At 36.9% G+C, this 21,629-nt stretch overlaps 1 protein-coding gene across 2 annotated transcripts; it reads left to right on the top strand.

Annotated features, from left to right (window-relative positions):
- The first annotated feature begins 12,015 nt into the window (after positions 1–12,015).
- On the top strand, positions 12,016–13,980 carry LOC142555133 (transcription factor MYB48-like). Of its 2 annotated transcripts, none has more exons than XM_075665831.1 (3): positions 12,016–12,189; positions 12,321–12,450; positions 13,282–13,980. In XM_075665831.1, the coding sequence occupies exons 1-3, from the start codon at positions 12,075–12,077 to the stop codon at positions 13,769–13,771; spliced, it is 735 nt and encodes a 244-aa protein (XP_075521946.1). In that variant the 5' UTR covers positions 12,016–12,074; the 3' UTR covers positions 13,772–13,980. The 2 variants fall into 2 exon arrangements, with proteins under 2 accessions (XP_075521946.1, XP_075521945.1); XM_075665830.1 differs by having other exon boundaries at positions 12,016–12,223; positions 12,349–12,450.
- Positions 13,981–21,629: the final 7,649 nt, after the last annotated feature.

The following is a 21,629-nucleotide window of genomic DNA, read 5'->3' as shown; positions in this document are numbered from 1 at the left end:
TGAATTTAGATATGAATAACTCGATTCTAGTCTTGAAGAGTTTGACAACATACTTTGGACTTATGAGACCACCATAAAGAAAGAAAAGCATGTTCATATAAGTGGGATCTTCATCTGGGACTAAGGAAACGTCCCGAAATAAGAGAAAGAAGTGTTTTGCCTCTTCAAATAAGAGCGAACCTAAAAGGAAACATGCCTCAAAGACTACTAAAGATCCCACAAAGCTCGATAAGTCTAAACATGTTTATTTCCACTGCAAAAAAACTGGACATTAGAAATTATCTAGGTCAGAAGTGTTCTGGAAATGGTAAACAAATATCCTAAATGATTCCATCAACAAATAAAAGAAAACAAGATAGTATGAGCCAAACACTCTTATGACATGCTAGATTATGATATATTTCCTAAATAAAGATGCACAAGCTAGTGAGTGAGATCATGTTTGATTTTCAGATATAAACCCTCTTCCTATATATGAGTCCTATCTGAAAGAAAAATGGCCAAAGTCCTTTTCCTAGGGAAGTGGAACGTGCTCAAGACCAATTGGATTTGATCCATAAATGTGTATGACCTACTAAGTGTTAGTATAGAATATGGGCACTCCTACTACATTACCTTTATTGATGACTACTAGATATATGGGTATTTCTATTTGATGAAATACAAGTCTAAACCTTTTGAAAGGTTCAAAGAATTCAGAGCTGAAGTAGAGAAACTGTTAAGAATAAGGATCAAAACACTTCGATCTGATCTAGGAGGAAAATACTTGAGTACAGAATTCAAAGACTATCTAAAAGATAACAAGATTGAATGTTATGTCAAAACTTCGTAAATCAATATTGATGAACATAGTTCGATCTATGACGGGATTCAATGAATTGTTGCCACTTTTTTCTAGGACATGTGCTTGAAACTGTAGCAATGTTGTTTAACAATATCTCCATACAAAGACAGTGAACAAAACTCCATACGACATATGAATAGGAAAGACTCCTCAATATTCTTACCTAAGAATATGGAGATGTCCTGCTTACGTGAAGCATGCAGTAAAAGACAAATTGGATAGTAGATTCTTTTGTTGATATTTGCAGGATATCTAAATAACTCTATATATAGAATATCACTTCTATCATCACAAGTAAACATAAAGTGTTTGTTTCAATGAACATTTTCTTCAAGAATGAGTTTTTATTGGATTGAAAGGGCAAGATTATAGAAATCAAGGAAATTCGAAAAAGACCCACTCCTCATATTGTAGAAGTCACACGCCAATAGCCAATTAAGGAAGTACACTCTCTTAATAGATCTAAGAGGATCTCAAGACCACTTATAAGGTATGGTATATTTCTTGAAAAAGGCCAGGATGAGCCTAATCTTTGATATGACCTAAGAAACTTCAAGGAAGTAATATATTATGTTGATTCATCCAAGTGGCTTGAATAGTCTTTGATGGACTCCATATATTCGAACCAATTTTGGTCCTTAATGTATCCACCTGAAGGAATTGTTCTCATAGAATTCAATAAATTTATTAAAGGAAGCTTGGTCCATATAGGAAAGTGTTGACCTTCAAAGCTAGACTGGTAGCTAAATGATATATTTAGATGTACTATCAAGAAACTTTTTCTACAAACAAAACATTCAAGTTTATTAGGATTCTACTAGCCATGGCATCATGGTATGACTATGAATTATTACAAACGAATGTGAAGACATCATTCCTTTATAGTGATAGTAAGAAAGAGATTTACATGTATTAGCCCGGTGGATTCACATTATTAGGAAGTAAACATAAAGTATGAAAACTTCAAATGTCGACTATGGTTCAAACAAGAATCGAGGAGTTGGAACCTTAGATTAAATAACATTATCAAAGAGTTTGATTTCATTAAGAATCCTGAATAACCATGTGTGTACAAGAAAACTGGTGGGAGTGTTGTGACATTCCTAGTATTTTATATTGATGACATCCTACTCATTGAGAATGATGTATGATTATTGCAATAAACCAAAGTATGTCTAGCAAACAAATTCTCCATGAAAGAAATGGGTGAAACATTCTTTCTATTAGGAAGATCTATAGAGATAGATCCAAAAGGATGTTAGGGCTCACCCAAACCACTTATATTGTTATCATAGTGAGGAGATTCTCTATGTAGGAGTCCAAAAGATAATAATATCTATCAATGTATCATGGTATGACTATATCCAAGTCTATGTGCCCTAAGACTGATGAGGAAATAGAAACCATGACACGTGTTTCATACGCGTCAGCCATTGTTAGTAATATGTATAGTATGATATCCACACGATCTGATATAGTTTTTGCATAAAGTTGCATGTAAATATCAGTTGGATCCTGATCCATTGCATTGGAAAGTCCTGAAAGATATTTTTTAAGTACCTAAAAATGACTAAGTATTTATTCATGGTTTTACGTAGGGGGAGGGTGAATTAAAATTGAAAGGCTACAATAATTCTAGCTTCCAATCAGACGTAAATGATTCGAAATCAAACTATGGATTTGTATTCATGCTCGATGGTGGTGATGTATCTTGAAGAGTTCCAAAAGACACCACTGCGGATTATACCAGTAAGACCAAATATGATGCTGCATTAGGTGCAGCAAAGGAGGAAGTTTGGATGAGAAATTTTGTCCAAGACTTGGGCATCATTCCAATTGGAGTTGATCTAGTACCAGTGTACTACGACAACATTAGTTCGTTGCAAAAGCGACGGAACCAAGGTCTCTTCAGTGATCCAACATTTACTGAGAAAGATTCACATTATCCGAGAGATTGTGGTAAGATGAGATATATAGGTCGAGAGAGTCGCTTCTACAGATAACATTGTTGATCCATTTAAAAATCTCATGCCAGGACCAGTGCTTGAGAAGCATCATGAATCATTGAGATTAATATCAATGGTTAGTTGGATATAATGCATCTGGGAGATTATTCGCGTAGGTGGTTAGCAAGTAAATATTTATTCTGACTTTTATTTTATATGTATACGAATGTAAGTTGCATAGATAAAAAACTTTGAATATATTATGGTACAATGAGGTCATACATAGAATGGAGAACATGAAACACATTTAAAAGTTAATGTATATTCTAAATATGTTCTTAGTCGATTCAGTCGCCTAAAATAAGTATAATGGTCGCTCGAGCTCGAGACATCTATGATGTTGTGTTCCAAGTTTCATTGGTACACACATGGAGATGTCTGATCATACATGATGAGTGCTCATATGATGGGTCACAGAACAACCTTCCATTGGATTTTCCAAGTCATTATCATTTATCGAGTTGATAAATCCGCGGTTATGATTGTACACAATTAGTACTTTTGACCTTAGACAACATAGATACTTACGTACTATTGCAACACTTTGAATCATTTTTCTGTTCCACGAGTGTCATCAAGTGGAGAGTTTAGTTTTAGTATCGACATATGTAGGAGTCAACGCATTAAAACTGGGGATTTTCTGCTCACCTATGGGTGTGAATATCCTATGTGATATGATTAATTAATAGTACAAGGAATATTTGGCCAAATTATGAGATGTGCTTTAGAGTAAAGTGGTTCACTAGTTGCACATGCAATGACACTATTATCACTCAAGATACATCACATCGTTATCAAATTCATTCGCAACCCTCGATGTATCAATGGCTGCAAATTCGATCAAGATATATAAAATGAAGGTAACATATTAAACGCTAATCATTACCAAATGGTTATTGCCGGAACTATCGATGATACCTAAGAAATCTTGGGACAATGCTACTAGGTGTTCTAACTGTTATTTTGTGAGTGCAATAAGAAATGACTTATGACATTCATATGATCAAATGCTGGATGCCTAGAATGAAGCTAATTAAGGGAAGTTCGAATAAAGAATATGTGTTGTCTCGAATCACATGATTATGAACTCATGGCTAGCAGTATCTTTGAACTATTGACATTCACACAAGTATTGATTTATGTATTCATGTTGAGATATTCAAATTCAATTGATTGAATTTGGTGATTGAAGTTTGATAGAGGACAAATATTTGGCTTATAAAAGAGTTCATAAGTGGATTCTGTATTTGAAAGTTTTGAAAATTAGCATGACTGCTAAAATTGTTAGTATAATGCAACTGCCTAAATTTTGTGAATGAATTCCAAAATATCCAGATGCCAAAATTTTAGCTAGTGGATAAGTGACTTTGACTATTTGAGTATGACTCAATTGAATTTGACAAGATGGCTTTGACTAGATTGATTTTGACTACGTTGACTTTTTTGTTTAGTTTCTTTGATAGAGTTGACTTTTGACAAGTTACTTTGATCAAATTGACTTTTACTAAGTGGTCTTCAAAAATCTGACTTTACATAATTATAACGAGTTGTGTGCACTTTTCACATCGATTATGTCTGACCGTCGATTGAGATTATGATAAAACGATGATCATTGATTGTTGATTAATATGATTTGAGTATCATAGTGAAACTCTAATTTGTAGAAGTCCTAGTTAGACTAAATACCCAATAAAATTTTTGATTCATTGGATAGCATTATTCTAATCAAAATCTAACTAGTAATTTTGACATGATGATCAGATCTCAGATTGATGGGGTAAATTAATGAGCACAGATATTAATGAACTCTATAGAATAGTTATCTATCAGAACAATACTTTTACCGATCTATTAAAAAAAAGTTCAAATTGATTTTTTACTTAACGTAAGAGTCGATTTTTATTTTCATAGATCTTGGAATCACACTATGTAGGATTTGAATCTACGACATCGGCACGAAAAAATCACTCTTGGAGTATCATTCAGTACGGGCCGCGATAGCAGTACCAAACCATGGCCTACTCAATTTTTGGATTATCTATAGTTTGTCATAATCAAACATTATCTAGTAGACATCCTAGTTGGTCACAACATCTTGTTAGAATTCTAGATAAGTTTCTAGAAAACACATGTAGATTTTTTAAGTTTAGATATTAGATATGATAAATATGTTAATTCATATCAAAGATTTATAATACAATTAAGATTGGAAAACGTAGATGTTGATGGAAGTGTCTCCCAACTGTAAGGCACGTGAGGCCCTTTTGTGACTGAGATGAGCCAAGGATGGGAAAGGAGTTATTGTTAGTTGCAACAACTCAACCAATCTAGGGGGACCAGCAGTAAAGAAAGGAAGCTTGCAATTGGATCGGAGAAGATATATAATTATCTCTCCATCCCGGATCACGTACAAGAAGAGGAAAAAGACTTGACTTACAAGATGGAAGAATAATGATAGAAAACACACGAGAATATGGACTTGTACAGAGAGTTTCTGTGTGAGAGTGTGTGTGAAGCCTTCTGTAATTTCCACTTTGTACATTGCTTGAGATCAGTAAAAGTCTTTGGGTTGTTCTCCCGTGGATGTAAGCCGTAAGGCCGAACCACTGTAATCTTTGTGGTGTATTCCAAGCTTTATGATTTGCTGCATGTGATCTGTGAATTGCTATCATCTTGTGTAAATTGTTATCTCTGGTTAATCAACAATTGGCGCCGTCTGTGGGAATCGAGGCCACGACACGACACGAATAACAATCAAGAAGATGGGAACGATGAAATTTGACATCGAAAAGTTCACAGGGAAGAACGATTTTGGCCTATGGAGAATCAAAATGCGAGCAATCTTAATACAACAAGGTCTGGAGGAAGCATTGAAAGGACCTGAAGCCATGATGGGTGATCCGAAAGAAAAGATCCAAAATCTTGCAAAGGCACAAAGCGCAATCATTCTCTGTCTCGGAGACAAACCCCTGCGTGAGGTCTCCAGAGAAGAATCGGCAGCAGCTATGTGGACGAAACTCGAATCACTCTACATGACTAAATCTCTTGCCAACAGGTTGTACATGAAACAAAAGTTATATTCGTTCAAGATCTTTGACGAGTAGAACATCTCTGAGCAGATTGATGAATTCATCAAGATCTTGGATGACTTGGAAAATATTGAAGTCAAATTGCAAGGAGAGGACAAGGCATTAATCTTGTTAAACTATCTCCCAACTTCATATGAAAACTTCAAGGATGCACTTCTCTACGGCAGGGAGCAATCAATCTCATTGGAGGAAGTCCAATCAGCAATACGGGCCAAAGAACTACAGAGAGGAATGAACTCTTATGGTCATGGGCAAGGAGAAAGCCTCAATACAAGAGAGAGACCTGCTAAAAGACAGCAAAGAAGGAACATTTTACGATTAAGATCCAAGAGTCAAATCAAATATAAGTGTTTCTTATGTCACAAGGAAGGACACTTCAAAAGAAATTGCCCCGAAAGAAGAAAGAATCATCAAGAAAAGGGCTATGAAGATGGTGAAGCCTCTGTGACATCTGATGGATATGACACGGCAGAGGCATTGGCCATATCAGATCAAGGGACATCAACTGAATGGATTTTAGACTCTGGATGTACATTCCCATATGTGTCCCACAAAGTCATGGTTCGAAACTCTTCATGAAACAGATTTGGGAGTGGTCATTCTAGGAAATGACAGATCATGCAAAGTAAAAGGTATAGGCTCCATCAGACTTAGAATGGATGATGGCTCCTATAAAATCTTACAACAAGTCAGATATGTACCAGACCTCAAAAGGAATCTGATCTCCCTAGGAACACTAGAATCAAATGGTTGCTCCTTCAAATCAGAAAATGGGAAATTGAAAGTACTCAAGGGATCATTAGTGATTATGAAGGCTGTAAGAAAGAACTCCCTGTACATCTTGCTGGGGAATACAGTGTTGGGAAGATCAGCAGTGGCAGAGGATAAGACCAATAAAACATGGCTTTGGCATCTGAGACTTGGCCACGTAAGTGAAAGAGGACCTAATGGAAATATCTAAAGAAAAACTCCTTTGTGGGGACAGCATCAAAAGAATGGATACTTGTGAATTCTGTATACTAGGAAAAGCAAAGAGAGTGAACTTTGAGCCTGGTAAACACACTACTTCTAGGCCATTCGAGTATGACATATGGGGTCCCTCAAGGGCAGCCACTCATGCTGGAGGGAGGTATTTCATGTCAATCATAGATGATTACTCCCGAAGACTTTGGGTCTATGTACTCAAGACAAAGAATGAAGCATATACCAAGTTCAAGGAATGGCTAGTACTGTATGAAAATCAAATGGACATGAAATTGAAGCACCTTCGAACTGATAATGGATTAGAATACAGCTCTGATATGTTTAATCAACTCTGTGCAAAGAAGGGTATCTTGAGGCATAAGAAAGTTGCTGGAACACACCAACAAAACGGGGTAGCTGAACGTATGAATAGAACTCTATTGGAAAGAACTAGATCCATGCTGCTAAACGCTGGTCTACCAAAGGTCTTTTGGGGAGAAGCGATGACTACAGCATGTTACTTGATCAACAGGTGCCCCTCAAATGTGGTAAACTTCAAGACCCCTATGGAGATGTGGAAAGGTGCTCCCACAGATTACTCAAATCTAAGAGTGTTTGGTTGCCTGGCCTATGCTCACATCAAAAGAGACAAGCTTGAGCCTCGAGCAGTAAAATGCATATTCATTGGATATCCTAATGGAGTGAAAGGATATAAGGTGTGGAATCTAGAAGAAAAAGGGCTCAGGTGCTTTATTTCGAGGGATATAATATTTGATGAAAGGAAAATGGGATATATCCAACAAAAAGGCACACCAAATCCACCAAGTGAACTTCCCATGGAAACACAGATTGAGGTGGAGAACTGTGAGAATACGAATGAAGCTCCCCAAGATCCTATGGATACTGATCATGGCAAAGATCCAATAGAAAATGAATCAATCACTGATAAAGACAATAACTCATATATGCTGACAAGGGACAGAAAGAAAAGAGAAATAAAACCACCTCAGCGATTTGGACAAGCAGATATGATTTCATTTGCACTAAATATAGCAGAGCAGATAGATTACTCAGAGCCAACCTCCTATAGAGAAGCTATTACCTGCCAACAGAAGAACAAGTGGCGTGAAGCTATGAATGAAGAATTGAATTCATTAAGCAAGAACAAAACATGGGAGCTAGTTGCCAGACCAAAGGGGCAAAGAGTGGTGGGTTTCAAGTGGATATTCAAGCTTAAAGACGCTGGAATAAGAAAGGTTGAAGTACAATACAAAGCCAGGTTATTGGCAAAGGGATACGCACAGGTGGAAGGTATTGATTTCAACGAAATCTATTCCCCTGTAGTCAAACATGCTTCCATCAGAATTTTGCTAGCATTGGTCACTCAATTTGATCTGGAATTAGAGCAACTTGATGTTAAAATAGCATTCCTGCACGGAAATTTGGAAGAAACCATATTCATGGAACAACCGGAGGGCTTAAGAACCTCTGAAAATGAAGGAAAGGTGTGTCTGTTAAAGAAATCTTTATACGGTCTCAAGCAAAGTCTCAGACATGGTATAGACGGTTTGATGAGTTCATGACACAAATACACTTTGTGAGAAGTAACTTTGATAGCTGTGTATATATAAAAAATGACAACAATCAACCCAAGATCTTCTTGCTCCTCTATGTGGATGACATGCTTGTAGCAAGTAAAAGCCGAACTGACTTACTAGCACTTAAGGTAAAATTAAGCTCTGAGTTTGAAATGAAGGAACTAGGAGAAGCAAGAAGAATACTTGGGATGAACATCAAAAGGGACAGGGGAAACACAACCTTGTTCCTAAACCAAAGCCAATATATAAGGAAGGTACTCCAAAGAGCTAGGATGCTGGAATCAAAACAAGTAAGTACACCGATTGGCCAACACTTCAAATTATCTACCGATCATTCACCAAGCAGCAAGGATGAAGAGGAAAACATGAAGAGCAAACCCTATGCAAATGGGGTAGGGAGCATAATGTATAGCATGGTATGCAGCAAACCATATCTCGCATATGCTATGAGCATGGAATCAAGGTTTATGGCCAACCCAGGAGAATTACATTAGGAGGCATTAAAGTGGACCATGAGATATTTGAAAGGAACTTCAAACTTGGAACTGATGTTCAGACAGCAGACGAATGATAAACAACCACTAGTTGGTTTCGTGGACTCAGATTATGCAGGGAACTTGGACACCAGGAAGTCACTCACTGGATTTATCTTCACGCTCTATGGAAATGCTATCAGCTGGAAAGCTACTCTCCAACATGTTGTTGCATTGTCTACAACCGAAGCAGAGTATATAGCACTCACAGAAGGAATAAAAGAGGCTATATGGCTCAAAGGCATACTAGAAGAACTAGGAATTACACAACAATGGGTAGCTGTCGATATCAAACTACATTTTGTAAGGGACATCACGACAAAGGGCCAAGTTAAGGCAGAGAAAATCTCAACACATGAGAACCCTGCTGATATGATGACAAAGGCGTTACCACAAGCTAAGTTTAAGCATTGCTTGAACTTGGTTAATGTGGTGGAGTCTAAATAGTCCAAGGAGTACTAATGAACAGCATGTATTTGGAAGACAAGTTGGAGATTGTTGATGGAAGTGTCTTCCAACTGTAAGGCATGTGAGGCCCCTTTGTGACAGAGATGAGCCAAGGATGGGAAAGGAGTTATTGTCAGTTGCAACAACTCAACCAACCTAAGGGGACCAGCAGTAAAGAAAGGAAGCTTGCGGTTGGATCAGAGGAGATATATAATTATCTCTCCATCCCGGATCACGTACAAGAAGAGGAAAAAGACTTGACTTACAAGAGGGAAGAATACTGATAGAAAACACACGAGAATAGGGACTTGTACAAGAGAGTTTCTGTGTGAGAGTGTGTGTGAAGCCTTCTGTAATTTCCACTTTGTACATTGCTTGAGATCAATAAAAGTCTTTGGGTTGTTCTCCCGTGGATGTAAGCCGTAAGGCCGAACCACGTAATCTTTGTGGTGTATTCCAAGCTTTATGATTTGCTGCATGTGATCTGTGAATTGCTATCATCTTGTGTAAATTGTTATATCTGGTTAATCAACAGTAGACAAAATCTCTCTCATATACATGTTTAGGCCACCTTGTGTTTTTCCAAAAACACTTGGTTGGAACCACCTCTCTGTCATGACACCGTCATATCGCCGTCGTACTCCCGCCACGCCATCGCCAACATAGTGCACCTTTATTTCTCAACGCATAAATCTTCTAGTTTCTCAAGTGCTATCTAAAAAAAGAACAAAGCTATGAATCATGGATTTAAAATCGACGATTGAAGATAGGTGAATACAAGTAGATTGTCTGTAAGAAGATACAAAAAATATATATATTCACTTAAAATTTGGAATAGTTGGAGTCAAGTGATTTGTTCAGTAAAGATAACATATAATAAACCTCCTATTGTTGGATTAAAATCATATGAGTATCCAAGTATGATTTTGAATATCAAAAGAAAATTTTAAACTTTCATTGTGCTTTAGGTACGAGAAAACGATACACAAATATCAACATAGTTTAAATGGCTCATATGAAGATAATAAAACATATAATACATATATTAAAATTTACAATTAAAAACTTTTTCCTCTAATTTTGAAATATTTGATATCTTATGGTTTAATTTTGGTAAAATTTACCTAAGCAAAAGCTAAAACTTTTTCCTCTAATTTTGAAATATTGGATGTCTGATAGTTTAATTTTTGTTATATATATTTTAATGTATGTAAAATGAGTATTATTTACATCACATGATCCACATGAGAGAGAATTGTTGTCAAATAAAAAATATTCGATAAGTTTACCGGCTTCCGAAAAAAAAAACCAAAACAAAAAATCCGAATTATTGAATAAAAACCAAACTTTAACAAGTTATATAACAAAAATCCGAAACACGATAACTTACCTTACCAAAATCCCATTATTCCCAAAATTGATGTAATCAACAAAAAGTTTAACTCGATGCAAGAAAATAATCAAATTTAAGCTACCACATATATATGATCCAACTTAAATAAAGACAATTACCTCAAATCAGATAACAAAATCGAGCTAGAATCAGTGGACCGATATCGGGTTACAAAGAATTTTTTCTCTTTTTTAAAAAAAAATAAAATAAAATCCTTTGGAAAAATAATATATTTAGCAAGGCCACTTGTACATAGTTAATCTTTTAAATTGGAGAAGTCACATCCCTTCGTCGATTGAAAATGCAGGGAATGTATGGAATATGATAAATCATAAAGGCAAAAACTTGTGTGAGACGGTCTCACGGGTCGTATTTTGTGTGACGGATCTCTTATTTGGATCATCCATGAAAAAATATTACTTTTTATGCTAAGAGTATTAATTTTTATTGTGAATATCTGTATGTTGACCCGTCTCACAGATAAATATTCGTGATATCTATTCAATCATAAATGGACGGTCAGTTATGAAAGTTACCCCAACTTATCTAAAGCACAAGCCACTTTGTAATGGGCTTGCATCGTCGATGCATATACTGCGAATTTTTTTACCTTTTTTTAAGAATTTTTTTTCAAATTTTATATAAAATTTTCCATAATTATAGAAATTTGATCAAATAATACTAAATAATTTATAAGAAATTATTTTTATTTTAGAATATTTGTTTGATTTAAAAAGAAAATTTTGTTTAAATTTTTTCATTATAAAATATGGAGTGACTTGAGAAGGTTTTTAGTAGGTAAGAATAGTAATTATAGAATTAAATATTTTTGTATCCTCTAAGGTAGTTAATATGATGACTCACATTTTTTATAATAAATAGTAAGAGATGTATACGAGTTGTATGTGTTATTATTATTTTTAATTTGATCAAATAATACTAAACAATTAACTCAAAATTATTTTCGATTTAAATTTAAGTTTTATTTAGATTTTTTTTATGTACAACATGAAGTGATTTGAAAAAAAATTTAATATAAGAAAAAAATAATTATAAAATTAAATATTTTGATCTCATCTGCAAGCACTTGACAATATAATGTGTTTGTATATATATATATATATATATATATTAGTGCAGTAGACAACTCACATTAGGACCCAAACGTAAGAGAGAAAAAAGTGGCGAGAATTGGTAAAAAATGGTGAAAGAAAATGCAAAAAAGGGTCCCTGGACTGAACAAGAAGATGTCCAGCTTGTGTTTTACGTGAAGTTGTTGGGGGATCGGCGATGGGATTTCATAGCTAATGTTTCAGGTTTGAAGGTGGCGGGAGACAGATCAATACATAGGTAAATTTTTGGGCATGGAATTTCGAATTCCAAGGAGCCCAGATGAAAAAAAATATGTAGAGAGATCAAATACCCTAAAATTTCATTTGATTATCAGGTCTGAAAAGAACTGGGAAAAGTTGCAGGTTGCGTTGGGTTAATTATCTGAATCCTGGGCTGAAAAGGGGGAAGATGACACCCAATGAAGAGAAACTCGTTGTTGAGCTTCATAAGAAATGGGGAAACAGGTTTTTAATGATTTTATGTTTTTGAATTGATTAGAGTTTCTTTCTGCTATTTTAATGACCCTGATTTTCTGGTTTATGTATGAGATTTTTCTTGATTTATTACTTGTTTTTATGGGTTGTTAATTTGTGATAATCTTGTCTGTGTATGTGTCTGAGATTGGTGGCTGATGGATACTTTCTGAACATTTCATGGTGTACCATTTCTGGTTCATGTTCTTGGTTCATATTTTATTTGCTGCTGCTGTGAATTTCTTGTTTAAATATGCGTTATGTCTTCTTATCATTTAGTCATGTTAGCTGTTTTCGGGTTATGATATTGGTTCATCTTCTATTTGGTTTTTAATGGATTGTTAAATTTTCTGAACATGTTATCATGTAACTATATTTCCGGTTGTAATTCTTGTTCTTCTACTTGATGTTGATGGAAATCTAGCTTAGATTTCGGGTTAAGTTTAAGGTTCTTCTATTTGTTATTAATAGAAATTCTTGTGTAGATAGAATCTAACATCATTTCTAATATTCTCTTTACACTTTGTCATGTTACCGGCATTTTGGGTTAAGTTTAAGGTTCTGTTTGTTTCTGATAGAAATCTCGTGTATGTATAGTCCAACTCTGTTTCTAACATTTGCTAAACGTAGTCATGTTGCAGGCTTTTCGTATTAAGTTTAAGGTTCTTCTATTTTTTGCTAATAGAAATTTCTGGTGTAGGTGGAGTCTTGCATTCTTTCTGGTATTCTCTAAAAGTTGTCATATTACTGACTTTAGAGTCAAATTTTCGATTCTTCTATCCATTCTATAATCTCCATGTGATGCGTGTCTAATAATTGTAGGTGGTCGAGAATTGCCCGAAAATTGCCCGGTCGCACCGACAATGAAATTAAGAACTACTGGAGGACTCACATGAGAAAAGAGGCTCAAGAAAAGAGGAAAAAGGGAATATCTTCGTCTTCATCATCTTCCAACTCTTCCTCATCCTCCTCCGGATCCAAGAGCCCCACCGTCGAATCTACGCCAGGTACTGAGACTAAGGAATGCAGCTTTTACGACATGGGAGGGCTCGATTTTCTTGTTGACATGGGCAAAAAGAAGGATGTCTTAGAGTTAGAAGATGGCTCCAACACTATGGATGAAATATTCAATTATCTTGATTTTGATGAAGGAAATTTCAATCTTACATACCAAACAGTGGCCTCTCCGATATGGGATTATTGCCCAAATGACACTTTGTGGGCTATGGATGAAAACGAAAGCAAGATGTTTATGCAGCCAATGGGCGATCTCTTTCATTCTTTCCCTTTTTACAACAATATGATAGGCTAACAAGAGTTTATTTATTGAAGATATTTGTTTATAGAGATTAGGTATAACAAGAAACTAAACGGAGTTCTACTTCTGTATAGCTCTAGAACTAGTATAGCTTGTCGTTTGAGAGGGTTCGTCACTAGTTTAATTTCAGCAAATCATCTGTAACCAGTCAGTCGTGTACTGTAACTTTGTATCAAAATCATGGAGAGTGCTTTCTTTGTCCATTTCTATACGTGGTTTTGATCGTTTGGGTCTCTCATATTTTACGAAGAGGTCGTATCGGACCAAAGGGATCATCCAAGGGTCGTTGTTTGTCCACGCTGTCGACAAAAGCCATGGCGCATACATCGTGTAAAAGGAATCCTCGTACTTGGGCGTTGGTGGTGGTATAGGGTAGGATGTTTCGTTTTCTGTTGGTTTAGTTTATTTGTCTCCCATTTACAATTTAAATAAATTATATTATCTATATCTACACTGTTGTATAAAGAATCTGTCACCTACAGGACATCGTTTTTGTTTCCCAAACTATCTTTACACTAACATTTTTTTTCAAAATCACAACAACTTATTTTCAATATTACTCATTTCAAATTGCAGTATGACATCTACTAAGTTCTATCAATCATTATTAAATCAAACATAAAATTAAGTATTTAATAAAATAACACAAATCATATATAAATTATGATTATAATGTGTACATAATTTTATGCATAATTTACTAGTATTGATAAAGCAAGAAGATTGATTAGAAGTATTTTTCTTAATTCCAAAACTGTCCATTCAAATATTTAGTTCTATTATATATTTAGTTTTGTAGAGTTTGTTTAACTTTTAATATTTTATAATTATAATTGAAAAAAAAAACCATCTTGTAAATTTTATGTCATATTTAATTTTGAAAAATATTGTAACCTTCTATTTAAAAAATGTGTGGAATATGTGTGTGTCCAGTGACTAATATATACATTATTGATAGTATATATATTTATTATGTTAAATTAAACACAATATATGTGTTCGAGTCTAATTTTAATGTCTTTATTCGTAGACAATGGCATCCCGTTGATCACTCATTAGTAGAATTTTCTTGATTTACTTCGCATATTCAATGAAGTCATAAGTAGATAATTGTCGAAGTGGACGCACGTGAAGTAGTAAAGTATCATTTTACTTCGCATTATAACCGAAGTCGTATCCAAGAAATTAGCGAAGTCTTTAGCCGGTTCAATGAGGAAAAACCTGTCCTGAATTAGACCGATGCCGAAGTAAAACAACGTCTTTTACTTCATCTATTTCGTAAAGTGCATAAGTAAATATATTCTATAACTTCGTCATAATTTTTATTTGTTGAAGTATTTGGTATTTTGTTCCATCACAATTTATATTTATTGACAAAGTAACTAGTGACGAAGTAAAAAAAAAATTTCTACTAGTGACTTATCAGTAATGAGTATGTTATATATTATAATTTTTTATTTTGGGAAACAGTTTTTGAAACTAAAAAAAATTTCCAATGTGACACAAAAATAATATTTTACAATCTATCTTTAGTAAAGCTAGCTTTCCACTGTATAGAATGATAAGTATATTAATTAACCAGAGATAAGGAGAGGCCAATTCGTTCACTGTTTTGTAGTGGTCCACTCAGGCATCCACTCCTAACAAATACAAGTGGAATGAACTGAGAGTCGTTTAATGTCTACGTTGGTGGAATAAATAAATATTCAATTATTAGTTATGAAGTTTTTATCCAGTGAGCACTGAATGATAGTGATAGCGGGTTCCATCCTCGTAAAAAATGGAAGAATGAGGGTCAAATTCAAACACGATTGGAGATGCAAACTGATGCGATCCTGGTGAAATGAGTGAGCAGGGTCGGGTGCTCCACCGGATCTGCTATCAAAATGATGAAGGAAATAAGAGCAATGTAGATATCTGAACCAGAAGCTTCTTCCCCGGACGGAGAGGATTTCCTGCACTCAAGAAGGTAACCACGTGAATGGGCGTCGGAGGGGTGTCCGGCGTGGCCACTCCGATGCTTAAGTCAGTGAATGATTCAAGCTAAGAACCAATGTAACCAAGTGATGGTTGTGGTATTGGTGTGTATGAATGAATGAATGAATGTAAATGTAAAGAGAGAACCTGGTATTTATAGTAGGAGAAGTAATGATGACCTCGTTCTCCGTGCTACCTATTAATTATAGTAGGACGGCTGAGCACATCCTATATTCTGATATGTCAAATCTCATACTGGTCATATCCAACCCATCTGATTTTGTCAACCCATCGGCCTAGTGTCAGAGATGGGACAGTCGCCCACATCCTATTCTGCTTGTATACTCGAGTGCGGTGCTCATATCGAGGTGGCCCGGGTAGAAAGTTCCCGGGAGTTTGAACGAGAGCCCGGGCGTCCGGTGGCTCGGGGAGGAGACGTCCTGGGCATTCACCCGCCCGGCTCCTGATGAACCATTCCTGCCGACTTTGCCTGATTCTGGCCATCCATCCAGTATCCCGGGTCGCCCATGACTCGGGCACAACCCGGGCTATCGCGAGGGTATTATCACTCCCTCCTTAAATAGTCGGGCTAGAGTCATACTCGCTGTCCCGATTAGTCTTGTGTGCCCGATCATGGAAAATATTTAATTTGTCTGTAAAAGCATCGGGGGCTTCATGTGTCCCAGAGATGGGATGAAATGCCGGAGTCTCGTGTCTTATGGACTTGAGATAAGATGTCGGGACCTCATGCCTCCCGGGCTTTAAAATAGATTGCCGGGGCCTCATATCTCCCGGACTTAGGAATGGTCGAGGTGAGGAGCCCCGAGCCAGGTTTGAGAACCCTGGGCTTATGAATAACCAAGGTGCGGAGCCTTGGGCCGGGGAGCATGTCCCGGGTCTTGGGAGTGGTCGAGGTACGGAGCCCCGAGCCAGGGTACGGATCCCTGGACTTAATAGATGATCGAGGTACGGGTCCCTGGGCTAGGGTACGGATCCCTGGACTTAAAAGATGATCGAGGTACGGGTCTCGCCGGACCAGGGTACGGGTCCCTGGACTTAAAAGATGATCGAGGTACGGGTCCCCGGACCAGGGTACGGGTCCCTGGACTTAAAAGATGACCGAGGTACGGGTCCCTGGGCCAGGGTACGGGTCTCTGGACTTAAAAGATGACAGAGTGCGGAGCCCTGGCCTTCATGAATGATCGAGGTACGGAGCCCCGAGCCAGGGTACGGATCCCCGGACTTAATAGATAACCAGGGTGCGGAGCCTTGGCCTTCATAAATGGTCGAGGTACGGAGCCCCTAGCTAGGGTACAGATCCTCGGACTTTCAAGAATGTGCCGGGGCCTCATACCTCCCGGGCTTAAGAGAATGTGCCGGGGCCTCGTACCTCCCGGGCTTAAGATAATGTGCCGGGGCCTCCTACCTCCCGGACTTTCAAGAATGTGCCGGGGCCTCGTACCTCCCGGACTTTAGATAATGTGCCGGGGCCTCATACCTCCCGGACTTAAGATAATGTGCCGGGGCCTCATACCTCCCGGACTTTCAAGAATGTGACGGGGCCTCGTACCTCCCGGACTTTAGATAATGTGCCGGAGCCTCATACCTCCCGGTCTTAAGATAATATGCCGAGGCCTCGTACCTCCCGGGCTTAAGAGATTTTGCTTTACCTGCTGTATGAGTTTATTAAAAATCAAATCACTAACCTGAAAATATTGAATCCGAATTCATTTTCGGTAAAGTGAAACTTCTCTGGTTGAGCTAAATTAGGTGACTAATATAGCTGTATACTACTGAGTGCATAGCACATGCTCTTCATGCCAATCCGGGATAGCTGCTGAGCTTTGAGCCCATATGAAATCCACATATAAGATCTGAGTGCCGAGCTGGTCGGACTTGTATGTTTGCCAAACAGAGTTGGGCTTATTTTTGAATGAAAACCATATCTGCGTCTTGAGCTCAATTTCTCACAGACGGCGCCAATGATGCGATCCTGGTGAAATGAGTGAGCAGGGTCGAGTGCTCCCCCGGATCTGCTATCAAAATGATGAAGGAAATAGGAGCAATGTAGATATCTGAACTAGAAGCTTCTTCCCCAGGCGGAGAGGATTTCATGCACTCAAGAAGGTAACCACGTGAATGGACGCCGGAGGGGTGTCCGGCGTGACCACTCCGATGCTTAAGTCAGTGAATGATTCAAGCCAAGAACCAATGTAACCAAGTGATGGTTGTGATATTGGTGTGTATGAATTAATGAATGAATGTAAATGTAAAGAGAGAACCTGGTATTTATAGTAGGAGAAGTAATGATGACCTCGTTCTCCGTGCTACCTATTAATTATAGTAGGACGGCTGAGCACATCATATATTCTGATATGTCAAATCTCATACTGCTCACATCCAGCCCATCTGATTTTGTCAACCCGTCGGCCTGGTGTCAGAGATGGGACAGTCGCCCACATCTTATTCTGCTAGTATACTCGAGTGCGGTGCTCATATCGAGGTGGCCCGGGTAGAAAGTTCCCGGGAGTTTGAACGAGAGCCCGGGCGTCCGGTGGCCCGGGGAGGAGACGTCCAGGGCATTCACCCGCCCGGCTCCTAATGAACCCTTCCTGCCGACTTGTCCTGATTCTGGCCATCCATCCAGTATCCTGGGTCGCCCATGACTCGGGCACAACCCGGGCTATCCCGAGAGTATCACAAACTAAGAGATAATTAGTTTCAAATATGTATAAGTTATGACAACAGATCGGGTGTAACACGGGGTAGGCCAAACTCTTAAAGAAAAATTTTGTCCCAAACCCACCTTGTCCCAAAACTTTCGGTTCCAATCCGAGTCAGCCCACAAATCCACTAAATATCATTCATATTTTCAATTCTTTTAACCACACAAAAAAAAGTCAAAATATTAATAATTTCATCGAAGTTACGTCCACAATCATAATATTTTAATAACAGTCGGTAACAAAAAGATAATTATAATAATACTAGTCACAACGTAGCAATTTATAATATTTTTAAAGGAAAACTAATTCAATATTAATATAAAATACAAAATGGAAGTTTTAAAATTTTAATTTTGACGCTCGAAACTATCATTGGGTGTCGTATGTTTATTTAACATCCATAGGGTGTTTAGTTTTTATACATGCGCGTATATAACGTTTGATACCAAATCAATCTGGGGTTACCGGTGATGACCCTTATTGTATATCCCTACGAATTGATTTTCTTCCTCTTGATCCTCAAATCCGATCCACAATCAGATACTGTGTTCCTCGCTAGGATCGCATTAGAGAATCCAATTGATTTGTGCATTGAAATTGGATTGTCCGAATTTTCAAAATCCGGAATCGATGCATCAGTGCGGGGGGCGTGGCCATGGAAGTGGTGGCCGATTTTTTTTCACTAAAATTTGGATATGGCCGAGACTTTGATTGGAAGTCGGGAGAGTTTTTGTGAACTTTTGTGCTAGTATTGCATGCAAAAATTCTCTTCTGTTTTCTGCCCCTCACGGTATATTTATAGAGTACGATTCTTGACCCATGAGGAATCTCTCTCCTATCACTATTCCTAATCATTGTCTCACCAGGACTCTTAATTTCATTAAATAAAAATCATATTATTATTGTTATTATTATTATTATTTTATGTATTTATCAACATTTGATAATGTATGATATATTAATATTATATATACAAATATTTTATATCTTCATATAAAGTATATATATATAAACATTAATATATTTACACATGCATATTTTATACATATATGGACATATTGATTAAATTAAATAACTATTATTTAATTTATATAATTAATTTATTAGTTAATTAATTCTAGACTCTTCTAGATCATTTTATGAGAACTTTTACATATTGGTAATCGTCACTACTAGTACCATCATTTAATCTATAAATTATAAATTCACCAAATAAATGATTTTGAACTCACTGAAACCTCGATCGACGATCTGACAGCGCTGATGTGTCAAGGATACAAGTTTTGTTCATATGATTAAAATTTAAAATTTCGAAGATCAAAATTTTCACTTACCATATTGGGCAGCTGCTAGTTTAGTAAACTCTTGCAATCACTCTCCTTCCTTAATTAGCAATTAAGTCAATTTCCATTTTTTCCATCTTATTCATCTTATGGACTCCTTTATAAGTATTGTGTTTGATTTCCATCAAACTATAGTTGCCAAATTCAACTCCTTGAACTTTGATTTTGTCAATGGGAACATAGAGTCTGATACTTGTGTGACTCTCGATGGTTCACAGATATAGCTAGTTGTGGGTTCATATCTCCATGTGACTTAAAATAATATTTATTCTTATTTTAGCTTATCCTAATTAGCCTCATTCTTTTCATCAATTCCTTGATCAAGAATGTTAGAACTCATTTTTGATTGCACCCATCGGATCATGGTAAGAGCGTCTAATAGCATCACCTCATGATCCCTTATGTATCACTGATAGTGTCTGCGAGAACCTTAAATTCTGGTTAGCGTACAATACAGTCCATTCAATACATATATCCCGCTCAAATCTGAAACTTTTGGTATATCGAGGGTTGCATATGAATTCGATAATGATGTGATTTATCTTTGAGTACTAATAGTGTCATAGTATGTGCAACTAGAAAAACTCATTTTCCTAAAGCACATTTTGTTGGAAACTAAATTTCAGTGATTTGACAAACCAAGCATCGAATTTATTGAACTAACTGATCAAGTTACCAGGCTTCGCAAATCGACTATCACTTGCCTAACTGATGATTAATGTGCTTAATATTAAAGGCAACTGATACCAACGCAACTGATTTACGCAACTGAATGAGCAGTCAACTGACTGATCAGTCATAAACCTATCAGTCGATATATTCAGCCGAAAACACTCAAGCTAGTATCTTTCAGCTAATCTCTCAGTTGTACACGTCATCAGTTGAGAACGAAAACCGACAAATAGTACAACAGACTGCAACTAGTAGTGGAACGCCGCATTTCAGAAAATGCAGTGTACGAATGTCATAGAATATTGACGTGGCAATCAACGGATATATGAATTCAAACGTTATTTAATATTACCGTTGAGAGGGAAGCCTATAAATAGGTGAAGAGGGCAGCTGAGAAGAACATACGAACTACTATTCTATTCAAGCTTGCTGTTACTCTGCTAAAATCACAACTCGTATTCAAATATCGAAAGCTCACTCTTATCAGATTGATCAGTAACAATCTAGGCTACATTTACGAGCTTGTTAGCACTTTGAAATCTTTGTTAGATTCATTCAGTCGTGTTAAATTTCAGTCACCCACTGTAAAAGTTTTTGTTAACTAAGAGTTTCAATTTTGACAGTGTTAAGTCCAAACTGAAGTGGGTCAGTACAACTATTGTATTCGATCAAAGTCCTTTAGTGGAAATCCTATCTTCGTAATAGAAGGGGTGACGTAGGAGTTATTATATTCTCCGAACATCCAGAAACAAATCGTGGGCATTTTCATTTCAGTCATTACTTTCAGTTAGCTATTCTATCTCTCAGTCAGTTTACTTCCGCAACTGTTTTTCTCAGTTAAACTGATTGTTATCAACTGACGAGATACCGATAATCAGTTTGTCACTAAACTGAACTCAACATTCGAAAAGAATACAAAATACGTGAGTGTTTATTCAACCCCCTCTTCTAAACACTTATCACCTTATAACCGATCCTTTCAAGTGGTATCAGAGCGGTTGTATCTCGTCTCAGAACATTTCTACTCAACATGATTATCATGACATCCTTCAATAAGATCCCAATGTTTTCCAGAGAAGAATTCGATGATTGGAAAATCAGGATGCAGGCTCACTTAGTTGCACAAGATGATGA

The sequence above is a fragment of the Primulina tabacum genome, chromosome 9 (genome assembly GCF_025594145.1).
Source record: "Primulina tabacum isolate GXHZ01 chromosome 9, ASM2559414v2, whole genome shotgun sequence".
Lineage (NCBI taxonomy): Eukaryota > Viridiplantae > Streptophyta > Magnoliopsida > Lamiales > Gesneriaceae > Primulina > Primulina tabacum.
The sequence above is the reverse complement of the archived record's forward strand: the minus strand, read 5'-3'. Positions and strand labels throughout refer to the sequence as shown.